Source organism: Diadema antillarum, unplaced genomic scaffold (genome assembly GCF_040938485.1).
Source record: "Diadema antillarum isolate AM-2024a unplaced genomic scaffold, OU_Dant_1.0 scf00000053, whole genome shotgun sequence".
Lineage (NCBI taxonomy): Eukaryota > Metazoa > Echinodermata > Echinoidea > Diadematoida > Diadematidae > Diadema > Diadema antillarum.
The window spans coordinates 2,376,518-2,389,326 of record NW_027270942.1 but is presented as its reverse complement, the minus strand read 5'-3'; the positions used below and the strand labels follow the sequence as shown (position 1 = coordinate 2,389,326).

At 38.5% G+C, this 12,809-nt stretch overlaps 1 protein-coding gene across 1 annotated transcript in view; it reads left to right on the top strand.

Moving 5' to 3' along the window:
* LOC139715710 (serine/threonine-protein kinase 32B-like) overlaps positions 1-10,423 on the top strand; it is an 83,598-nt gene extending 73,175 nt beyond the window's left edge. Inside the window, exons 6-9 of the mRNA XM_071627262.1 lie at positions 3,564-3,689; positions 4,676-4,801; positions 7,420-7,484; positions 8,980-10,423. Coding sequence (XP_071483363.1) covers positions 3,564-3,689; positions 4,676-4,801; positions 7,420-7,484; positions 8,980-9,127 — 465 coding nt within the window. The 3' untranslated portion in view covers positions 9,128-10,423. The remainder of the gene's footprint in view (positions 1-3,563; positions 3,690-4,675; positions 4,802-7,419; positions 7,485-8,979) is intronic.
* Positions 10,424-12,809: the final 2,386 nt, after the last annotated feature.

Genomic DNA, 12,809 nt, shown 5'->3' with positions numbered 1-12,809 from the left:
CAGAACCTCATTAGAAAGAAATTTAAACGCACAGAAATTACAGATTACGCAAAATTCCGTTTTCCTATAACTTTGTTTTAAGCATTTAGCTGTTTTTTGTATAATTAAAGGGAAAACAAGCGTAAAATTGTGAGTAAATTTTCAATTGTTTGTTCATCATGATCACATAACGCCTTAAAAATTCTGAAACTACTGCTCTAAACTCATTTTCTACTTTGTAAAACTTTATTTGTCGCTATCCGAGCCAAAATTTTTGAAGAATACAGGACACTTTCGGGACAAGTTATCCCTATCGGAGGGATTGCATACGTCACGGACGTTCTCTGGAATTATCACGGACGTTCGTTCTACTACTAGGGTCATGTTCCAGGACGGATAACTAATCGGCAGAGAGTACCTAGCCTTCCTAACTCTTTCAAAAATTTGAAAATGTATTGTCAATGCAAATTACAAGAAATTTGACATCCTTACAACATATGTATTGCTCAGAGGGGGATCAGGAGGTAAATTTTCAGAGAAAATATTAATTATTTGCTTGGTTTTTGGTGAATTGCATGGTCCAAAAACTGCGGACGAACCTCAGTCCGCTCCAAAAATGGCATGCAGCTTCTCGGCTAGAGAGCCAAAGGTAAAATGCACCTTCGCCATCAAAGCAAGATGGTGTCCCACTCGAAAACGTTTTAATCATCACGGACGTTCTTTTTTTCTTGGAGGTTCGTCTAAAAATATAATTTCGGTCCCTATTTGACAAAGGATGGACAGAAACTCAAAACAAACATATTATTGTGTTGCTAGATCTCAGTTGATTACGACTCAGAACAATATCGCCAATAACGTTTCATGGGCTACGATTTTTATTAGAAAATAGCGGAGGCACGTCCGTGACGAAAACTCAGTATAATTTTGCATAAAAGAATATTACGTCCCATGTACAGCCAGCAGACGTACAATTTTTGCAGGATATGTTCATTAGGTGGAACACCAAATTTTCGTATACGTTACAGTTGGGACAACAAAGTAGAATTTGCAGCAGCGATAGAAATAAAAGCATCACGGACGTTCGTCTGTTTATGACTTTGATATTTTAATTGTTCTCTGTAATTTTATACGTGATCATAAAGTTCTTATAATTTTGTGGTACATACCCATGATATGTCAGATCCAGAACATGGTCAGATATTAGATGCCACGTACCATTAAAAATGCACATCATTAGTTTGAAAAACAAAAAATTTTGTGAAAATAGCGTTTTTACCGTATTTTTACGCTTTAAGTCCTTGTGAAATGAAAAATATCAGGCAAAAGTCGACCAAACCATATATTTCCTGAAAGGAAATTTACCAATCTTTGAGATGAAATGAAAAAATCGGGTTTCTTAGATCATCCTGGCATGTTGTAAGGGAAAGAATGTCATAAGGTACGAAAATTGGCAATTGTACATCGTTCAAAATTCTCACCCATATACTCAGGCAGGTGTCTATTGGAAATGTGTGTTTATAGCAAAATAAGCCTGTCCTCATTGGGTTATTAAGGACCAGAGAGAGAGAGAGCACTTGACTTTGCATAGCTGTGCTGACTGGGTCAGCTGCTACCTCTGGCTTCTGATTCATGATGGGCTTGAATGAAAAGAAAAATGATTGACAGAAATATCAAAAAGAATAAACTGAAAAATATTTATATTTAAGAGATTAAAATTTACTTGGTGTAACAGCACTACTTGTATGTGCATTTGTAATTATCTTCGCATGATTATTATTAAAGGGGGTGTACCGGTACATTGTGTGTTTTGATGCTTAGAAATTAAGTTGTTCACTGACCCCACCTCATCCCCCATCCCCACATCAGGTTTTTATGAGATTGACTTTAACTCTCTCACTGCCCATAGCAAATTGTTTGCACTCAATCCCAGTGGCATTTTGAGATGGTGGACCTGAAGAGAGTTAGGCAGAAGTCTCTTCATGCTAGATATGATTTGTTTGCTCCCCTCATGAATATTATTTACGTAAATTAGTGTATCAGGTTCAGCCCACATGGGGGAGAAAGTTTTGAGACTTTTCGGACAGACTATGGAGATCGAAAGGAAGGATAAAGTTCTCAGAAGTTGCTGTTTCTCTAAGAAAGTTTGGTGGTGATTTGTTTGGTGTCACTGAGGACATGTTTAACATGTAGTTGATTTGCCACCATATTTTCAAGCTCGTGAAGTACTATTGCCACAACTCCTTCAGGTTACTCCCCACCGCAAGCCCCATCACCTCTACAACTACCACCACTACCAATGCCACTTACCAACACCACTACCATAACCACAACCACCACCGCCATTTTTTACCATTACCACCCTTTCCACTACTCATCAAACCTCTGTTGTCATAATGAGTTGCAGAGGCTGATTGAAAAGTTCAGTATTTGCAGAGTACTATATTTGATGGTGTGAATACATAATGTAAGTGGTGGGTAGGCCCTCAACATAAAGGATATGTGGTTAATTCATGGTTACAGAGAAATTTGTGCACGAGTAAAAGGTCTATGTTTACAGGAATCATCCTTATGGTATTTCATCCGAGTAGACATGTAAAAGGTGTTATTCTGGAGCATATACACAATTAGGTGGTATATCAAGTGATCATTTCAAAGTTTTAGAGGTTTGGAATGAGATGGCAAGTCACATGAATGTTCTCGTTGAGCACCTGACTGATATACGAGAAGAACTCCATCCATTTCAAGCTTAATCGCTTACGATGGTGGTCTCCTGCATTCAATGATCTCTGTTGTTTACTGAAAAATACTGTATATTTTATTTTATGTTTCTGTGTATCTACATTGCTCAATGCAATCACTTGTGTGTATCTATTTGTGTACTGTTATCGATTTATTTCACTGCGCTTGCTATTCTTTGTCTTTGTACTTCGGAAATTTGTATTCAAATTGTATCTGATTGAATGCAGAAATAAAAACCAACAAACAAACAAACAAACTCTACTGCATACCCGCATGGCACATTCTTAACTTTTTGTGAGATAAAATGATTACAGTCTTGATTGAAATGTAAATGTGGTTGATACACTGGAAGACTATGTTATGTTACAACCCAGTATATCATGCAGTTTACGATGAGACACAATATTTTTGCGGCATGAAATATTCGCAAATTGGAGCCGACGGCCTTTTTCACGGCCTGATATTTTCGCGAGTTGCCTCTAACATTTAATGTGTAAAGTGCAGACAAGAACTTTCACGTGCATTCTAATTTTGCGAATCTTGGCTCTTGCAAAATTCGTGAAATTAAAATGCACGCGAACATTCCTCGTTTTACAGTATTCTTAAGGCTGCCGTTATTAAAAATAAAGACATGTTCACAGGAAGATTCATGGCTATTTTCTTCGAGAACAGCATCAAATGGAAAGAGAAGATAAATGTCATATGCGTTAATGTTTTGAACGTTCGCTCTTTTTGAAATGTAGAAGATATTTTGGTATAATAACCCAAATTTGATTTCATTCCTCTTCTCCCATTCTGCCTCTCTCTCTCTCTCTCTCTCTCTCTCTCTCTCTTTCTACTTCCAGCTCTTAGCAATCGACCCTTGTCAGAGGATATCAAGTCTAGAAGCATTATCAAGGCATCCCTTCATGACCGACGTCGACTGGGACGTCGTCCTCGAGATGGAAATCAAGCCATCATTCGTGCCACCTGTAGGTAGACCGTGCTGGATGGTTTTCAAAGATGATGATAGAAAATGAAGATAGAATTTAAAGTTCAGCATTATTATGTAAAACTTGATATGAATGCATATTCAGTCCAGCAAAAAGCTATGGAGAAATTATGCTCCAATCAGTCTGAAATCACATTAAAATTGACATTTTGAAGAATTTGCATTTGATTTAGGTTGAGTTCATCTCAGAGTTTTTAATGCAGATTCTTTTTATGTGTCCAAGTCTTGAATTTTGTGGCATTTACTTTGTGAATGTATGTATCGTTTGCAAATCATATTTCTAGTAGATACCTTTCAGAGAAATAAAAGTTGTCTAGCATCTTGACTCAGTTCAAGGTTTCTATTTAAAATATTCTGGATTTGAGTATTACTTCTGTAGGTTTTCTCGATTCACTTCTCGTCTCATTTAATGCATTAACTGTGCACCTTGTATATCAAAGAGTGAGAACAATGAATGAGAGCGCAATTACAACCAAGAATCCATGGCATTAAGGAGATTTCTTATTTGTAGTGGATACCACAATTCAAACTTGGAGTTTGTGAGCCGTTCTGAGACCACCTGTTGTCAAGGTATGTGGATGAGTGGATAGGAACGCTCGTCTCTAAATCACCGGAGTGTGGTCTGGGTTCGTGGGTTCGAGCTCAATGAAGCCCAACACGTTTTTCCTTCAGCAAGGCACTTTATCCACATTGTTGCTCTCAACCCAGGAATATGATGGGGTACTTGGTAGGATGAGAATATTGGTTGATCAGCATGTGTGTGCCTGTAAAATGGCTGCGACTGGCTGGAATGCTCCCCAGGGAGTGGAGAGTACGTACGCACTGTCAGTGCTGATTGGAAATAATGTATCCAGAGACTGGGGGTATAATAGTATGTATGAATCTTGAGCACTTTACAGAGTGGATTTGGTGCAATATAACTCACATATTATAATGTTATTATTGTCATCAAATTTTTTTTTTCAGAAAGATCATCTGAACTGTGACCCGACCTTTGAACTGGAGGAGATGATCATCGAGGCGCGGCCGCTGCACAAGAAGAAGAAGCGGCTCGCCAAGCAGAGCTCGAGAGCAAAAGACAGCAAGGAGATTGTAAGCAAAAGGGACTTGCCTTTTGAATTGCAAAAAATTTCTTGAGGAGACCAAAACTTTGGGATAGTCTCCCTCTCTCAATCAGGCATGCATCATCAATCAACAGCTTCAAAAATTTTCTGAAGGAACTTTTTCTGTGGCCGTGTTTGTTGTAGCACATTTCTGTAGGCTTTCCAGATACCTTGAATTAATGATAACATTATTTATTTAATGATCAGCATGTTTCTCCCTTATATTGATTGTATTGTTATGCACAGTTAAGTGTATTCCTAGAAACCATGCAATATAAATTTATAATTAGGCCTATCAGTATTATTGATACTCTGGGGCCATATTCTGAGGGCTTAATTAGTGTTTGATTAGCACTTAATTAGCAAATCGGTATTCTGAGAGTTTAATTAACTACCATAGCAACAAGCGTTTTGGCGGGAAGGACTTACGCGTTTGCGCGTATCAATGCGCATGCACCTCTGAGAGGACTTAATCACAGAGTTAATTTCAAATCGGTATTCTGAGTGTATAATTAAGTGTGAAAGTTAATGGAAAACTTAATGATACCAAAGAGTGTCATTAACAACCCCGGTATCAAGCATTACAGCGTTTTTTCTCGTCTACAACGATGCTTACCGTCTTGGGTAACTGAGGAGCAGTTGAATCTTGTTGACATGGAATCTGTTGAATTCAGAGAAAAAAGAAATGTAGGCGATCTTCAAGGAATTTTGTCATTTTATGTCAGCAAAGAGGTTGAGATCTTCGCGTGCGTAGGTGAAGGGTTGTAATCAAAGAGCGGAGTGTGCGCACGGAGCTCTTGGGTTGTAATTACAGGGGGTGTAGAGGATCAGGCATTGAGAGCATATTTGCGCGTGTAATCATCATTTTGGCTTTTAACAATGCATCTGATTGGATGGAATAACAATTAAATGGGAGGAACCTAAGATAGTTATCGGGGACTTAATCATCCTTAATCACGACCTCAGAACACCAATTTGGCCTGTGATTAAGGGGCTATTAACTTCTCGAGTTAATTGCGACCTCAGAATACCACCCCTGGTTTCCAACTAGTGTTACCCCTTATCAAAATGAACTGGCTTACTCGATGACTAATTGAAAAAAAAAACAAACAAACAAAAACTTTATATCAAATTGAATGTTTAGCCATTGATTTTCTAACATTCTAATATTTGTTGAATAGTTGATGCTGTGTTCGAATCATTTAAGACAAATGACATGTGGTAAGCTGAGGGAGATTCCTGTTAGGGAATAAAGATTGATTGTGCAATGATATTCTGTTTCTGTTTCTGTTCCGTCGGTATACTCAGAATTAACTGTACTCCACCAACGTTTTGTAACTAGTATGGTCGTATGTGCAGGGCAGGAAGAATGTTTCACATTTGAAGCCTCTGTTTGAAGACTGTACTGGATGTAGACGTGACTGTTTCCTCGTTGAGTAGGGTCGAGTCAATTGCTGTCCTGTGGAAGAAAGAGTACTTGTGTACATCTTTCTTGGTCAGTGTTCTTTGGATTACTTCTGCTGTTCCCTCTGGTCATTCTACCCCCTCTGTCATTAACTCTAATGTAGACGTTGGGATCAATTCCCACTTTCCCATTCATGACTTTGAACAGTAGTTGAAGTCTCAAAATTCTCCTCCTGTTCTCCAGGGTGTCCCATTCCAGATCCTTTAACATTTGAGAGACACTGCTCTGTTGTATGTAGTCATTCATACAGTCTACAGAATCTGCTGCCTTACGTTGACGGTTTCTATGAGGTGAATATCCCCTTTGTGATACGGATCCCATGAGCTACTGGCATACTCTAAGATAGGTCTAACTAATGTTGTGTAGACAGTGGTTTTGATGGACTTGGTACAGAACCATAGATTCCTCCTCAGGAAACCAACTACGAAGAACCTTGTTGGCTTTGGCGGTGATCTTTTTGTAGTGGGTGTCCCATCTCAGTTTGTTGTCAATTTCTACCCCGAGGTATGGATGCGTGCTGGCTTCTTGGAGAGGTTGTCCACAGAAGGTGTATTTAGTCCTGTCTGGTGGATTCTGCTTGTTTGAGATTGTCCTCACCGAGCATTTAGACGGGTTGAATGACATGTCCCATTTGATATTATATTGTGTTGAAAGTCACAGTCTCAACAATTCTTTTCTTCCAGAACAGAAAACGATGTATTGCAAAGCTTGGCTGAAGATGAGATGAATTTCATGTGCTTTTTATTCTGCGGAATCAGGACATTAATTACTGGAACATATGGCATGCAAAAATATTTGTGTGCTTTTATTTTTGCACTAGCTTCTGGTTGCGCAAAATGCGTGAAAATTCCACATCGTGAGAAATATTTCCACTTTTACAGTATTCAAGTTTAGATCATTTGATATCAGTGAGGCATTGGAGTGCTTCTTAAAATGTAAAAATTGTATAACCAAACCTGCTTCAAAATTTCAAGGCAGGAGCAGCATTTTTCAGATTTAAAAAAAAAAGAGCACTTTGTTGTTTTTATGATGATGAACATTTGCAGAATAGGGGTTCGACATGCACAGTTTACCAATTGTATATCCAAGTCATGCACTTTGGTTTTATTTGTTCTTTATCCCTCTCTCTTCTCTCTCTGTAGGATGAAGAAATGCAAGCAATGCTAGATAACTTGAGTGCAGAGTTCAGAGTATACAACAGGGAGAGGTGAGATATTTCAAGGACAAGTCGACCTAAAGCCCCGGTCACGCAGCACTCCACGTCTAAATCACGTACAAAAAGTTATGAAAATCTGGTGGACGTGGTCGTAAGTGGCAATTTTTTTTATCAATTTTGGTTTGGCCGTGCTTTGTACGGGGTATGGCTGTTGGCGGCTGTTCCACTGCTGAAGCACTGCTTAAGCACGGCTAACCACGTCCAGCCACGTGTATATATGTGGAAAAATCCATTTGTCAGTGATAAGCCGCTAAACACACGATATTTCCCGTGATACCAACGCGTAACCCGCGTCAGATGACCGTGCTCTGCCAGTGGCAGACCGCTAAACTTTCGCATCTTTACCGCGTCTCCCCCAAGTTTTAATCACTGCCGGAACATGGATTATCACGTGTGTTTCATGTGTGTTGCATGTCTTTACCATGTGTGCCGCCCGTGATTGTCCGCGGAATAAAATTTTGAACAGTTCAAAACTTTTTCCCGCGTCCGACGCCGTTCCGATTCTTCCCCGCGTCCGGCCACGTTTAAAATTGATTGTAGCTCGTCTTTTAACTCGACATCAAAGTGAACAACATCGTCTGCTTCACGGGAGACCACTTTTTGATGTGTTTTGGCCGTGATTAAGCCGTAAAGCGCTGTGTGACCGGGCTTTAATGTACATAAAGGATTGAGAGAATGCAGCAATATCAGTAGAACACATCAGTGAAAGTTTGAGGAAAATCGGACAATCGATTGATAAGTTATGAATATTTTTTTTTTTGCTGGATGAGAAGACTAACTGCAGGATATTTGTGCAATCTTTTGGTGGTTGACATCTGTAGCGATATATTGCTCAGTGCAATCAAGGAAACGTAGAGCATGTATTGCTAGCCCCTGCGTGCACCCAGTCACAACTACCGTGTGTACATGGATTGTGATATACACTTGTACAAATAGCTATTCTATACCTACTGTACATGCATGCATGTGGCTGATGCTTTGCTATTATTGATATGTTGGACTCAATAATTAAAAAGTCATAATCATTGAACGTACACATAGACGGTATGAACATGATATTATACACATTGCCATTTGAAGAGGGAGTGTAGAGGAAGATTGGGAAATTTGCTGCCATTTGTGTTGAACATAGAGTGTATGTGACCGTGCATCACAAAACCAACAAAAGTTGCATCCCTGGATTTTACGTTAGGACTCAAAAGAGATGAAATTAGTCAATCCTGTCAATTTTATTTTATTTTAAAAAATATTTTCTGAAAGAGCAATTCCGTGAACCAGATGTAGTCTCAGCGGAACATATCCCCGACGACAAAATACAGACTGATCTTTTGGTCAACTTTATCAGGGCAATCAAAATCTCTGTGAATTGTTGTTGTTGTTTTTTTATGTATGTATTCATTCATCATCTTAGGACAGTAAATTTTTACCAAGAATTTACCAGCAAACTATTCTTTTCTTCTTCTTTTTTCTCCTCGTAATCCACCAGGACGAAAAATCCCCAAGAGCTGAGAAAATCACAGGAGCTCTTCAACACTCCCACTCGGACAAGGACCACCAATGATGGCAACAACGGGGGTGCCGTCAGCGAGCAGGTCGACTCGATACCCGCTGAGTCAGAACAACTCGCAACGTAGCTACCACGGAGCCATCAGACTTTAGGAATACCTATTACATGAAGGCCTTCAAGGGCACAGTCTAGTATACTTACATTGTATAATTGGTGGGAATGATGAATGCTAAAAGAGTACAATGTACAGGTGTAATTGGATGTGTTTGGTTTGTGGTTTGTTTGTTTGTTTGTTTGATCTCTTTTGTGATGTCTTTTTTTGGGGGGGAGATGAAAATAAGTAATTTGTGTTTGTAATGAGTGATTATACTGTCAATATTATTTATCCCCACAGATGATAGGAATTGATGGACCATCTGAAAAAAAAAAACAACAAACAAACCTGAACTATCGGCACCCGTACCAAGGTTTGACCGTGCGCAAAAATACATAGGTCTCCACATGTAGTAGGCAGTTGAATTTTGGACAGCGTTGTGGTCGAATCATGGGCGGCTTGCATTAAAGCAATTGTGAAAGACTTTATACTCACATGAGCACTCACTCGTTTGGATCGCTTTGCACTTTGATAGTTGTATCTGGTTTTGCTGATAAGAAAAGGGCTTGATTTCAGTGACCACTGACTTCATTTATTAAGTCTTAATCCCTTAGTTTTAACACATTCAGAATGTGAATGATAATGTTTTTTCACAAACAAGGTACACGTTCATGGTTTGATTATGGATGGCTCTCCTTTGAGTACTTGATATTTACACAAATGATACAAGCATAATTTTTGTTTTTGTCTCAAGAGTCGATTGAATTAAATGGGATAAATATTAAGCTGACAATTTCATATATCAAATCCTGCCTGTTCATCTTGCACATTTTCCAAGTCCCCAATCCAGTGTGATTATGTACCAACTAGCAGATTAGATGGCGTGAGCATTTTACTGAATCAACAAAAAGAACTTTGTCACCATAGCAACCTCATCTTTCATGTGTACATAAACTTCATGTTTACGGTGCAAGCCAAGCTACGCTTTCACTTTGGGTTAAAGACAACTTTAGCTACTCAAAAGGGATGTGTAAGGGAACTCAACTCACATATTCTCAGTTTGGTACTGGACATAAGCAACTCATACCAGGCTGTGTGTCTTACGGATCTGTAAAGTGAGAAATAGTGCAATTGGTATATGTAAAAAGAGGGGCTGTTATCTTTTTGATGTTTTTGAAATATAAGTTATTGTAGATGTACAAATGTGTGTCCCAATCTCCCGTCATTATATGTCTTTATCTCATACACTCGGTTTATGTTTTTATGTAACGTCACTTTGAATATTGTGATGTATTTTGTGTTCACTGAACTAAACTTTATTCCCAAGTACTGAGGTCAACATTGAAAAAAAAAAGTGTATATTTAAGTGTACCAATAATAGAGTGCACGGACAGAGTAATATCTCACAACACTTTTCAATGGTGACATGTCCCCCCCCCCCCCCCCCCCCCCCCTTGCCTTCGCTCTGGACAGGACATTGAGAGAAAACAGTGAATAGAACTGAAAAGAAGGCCAAAATAAAATCTGGTTGTAACATCTTTTGTGAGTAACTTTCATCTAACATTTGGGTTGCAAGGATCAAGGAGCATAATGAGTTACTGTTGGTGCTATTAGAAAGGCCGTACCTAATTATTGCACATTCCCAATACATGATTTGTTTTTTACCTTTTTATTTCCCAATGTGAATCAGGAAAATATAGCCCCCCCCCCACCTCTTCTCAACATTTCTCTGACCAAAGAGGGTGTGTGTTGAGCAGATACCCATACACTGTTAAAGGGACTGTACAGTACCAGTTGAGGTGGGGATTCATGTTTTGAACATTCCTAAGTGAGATCATGAGAAACCTTTTATGAAATATGAAAGAGCATGTAGTTTTAAGAAGGATTCAACGTTTATTTGATGAAAATTGTTTTTCAAATGGCTGAGATATCCAAAAAAGTGATGATAATAATAAAAGGCGACAGGCCACACCTTTCATTAGGATCTCTTTGTTTCACCTTGTTTTTTGGATATCGCGGCCATTTCAAAACCGATTTTCATCAAATAAACTTTTGATACCCATTAGAATTTAATGCTCTTTGACATCTCAAAGAGTGGTTTCTGAATATCTCACAAAACGTTAAAAGCTAAATCCTCACCTCGACCAGAACTGTACACACCCTTTAATAATAGTGAGCATATTTGCCCTGTCATAGAACAATGCATTTCAGCCTCAAGGTTGAAGGTGCAGTGTTGCCCGTGAATTGACAAACTTTTTTTTTTAAAAATAGCAGGAGGGATATGAAGTGATGAAGGAAATTCGTTTGAATGCTGACCCCAGTAGTACATTGTAATGAGGATGTGGTGCAAAATGTGCAATATTCGTAGGTCAACACTGACAGTTGTGAGTTAAAGATACAATATAGCTGAATGTCCTGAAGCTTACTTTTTTAGTGGATGTTCTTTTTTTTTTTTCATTATTTTGTATGGAGCTTGTGTTGAAACTTATTCATTTTTCTGTATTACTTTTACAGGTTAATAGGTACATGTAAGCAATATTTGAAAAAAAATGATGCTATAATATCTCTTAAATCAAATTGCCTTGCATACTTTTTTTCTCCTTGTACATAATTTCTTCTTCTTTTTCTTCTTCTTCTTCTTCTTCTTCTTCTTCTTCTTTTGTCAACAGGGCACAGTAAAATACCCTTAGAAAGATTGTGATTTGTAGAAGAAAGAATATGATGGCATGAATTTCGAACCGAGTGTTATTTAGAAAAGGACAGAAATCCACATGCATTGAGTAAAACACATAATTCCAAGACAGTACAGGAAACAGATTTCACGAAGGGATTTAATGTCTTGTTTTAATGATATCCACATGATCTATGTTGCCCTTTTGGTTCTGTTCCGAGAGAGTACTCATGCCATTCCTCAGAGTTGTATTGTCCTTGGTAAGATTTGGTTTAAAAGGCAAGATATGCTGTATGTGCAATACAATTTTTGCTAGTGTAGTATTTCCCACATTTCAGGACTCGTGAGGCAAATGTTGTGAGCATTTGCATTCATGATCCAGAACCACAACACTGGAACAAGAAGTACATGTAGGTAGCATCCCTTTTCAAGAGAAATTTACCAATTTCCCACCTTTGAGACAATCAAATCTGTTTTTGTAAGGCTATATTTTTTTCCAGAGTTTTTAATTTCACAAACATTATAGTGTATAGCAAAAGAGTTCGGTTTAGCCCAGCATAAACAACACGCTGTATTTGCATCTATTCATATTCTGATTGATGTTATGCATCGGTTGATGGCACATGCAGTTGACTATGGAATGGGGATACATGTACAGCTTGACTGCTTTCACACAGGCAGATTACCAACCTTACCCTTCTTTGTCAGCACGCAAAAAAAAAGAATCTCGTTTGGGGGCATTGAAGGTTCTTGGAGAATAGTGGGAGGAACGGGTTTAATACAGCCGTGTACAAACTAAATTGGCATACCTAGGAATAACACGGATCATGTGTTCAATGCAATTCTTAGTGTTTATTCAAGCACTGAGGGGTTTATGCACACTATCTCACAAATTCCATGGGACTTACAGATACAGTACATGTTATCACTTAGCTCTTCACTTGGCATGTTCCAAATTTGTAGGAACATGCTGCTGTAAGGGTGTGCCTCCATACGAATATTGTGTAATTCACATATTTGTGCAATTGGCACACAGTCATTGTC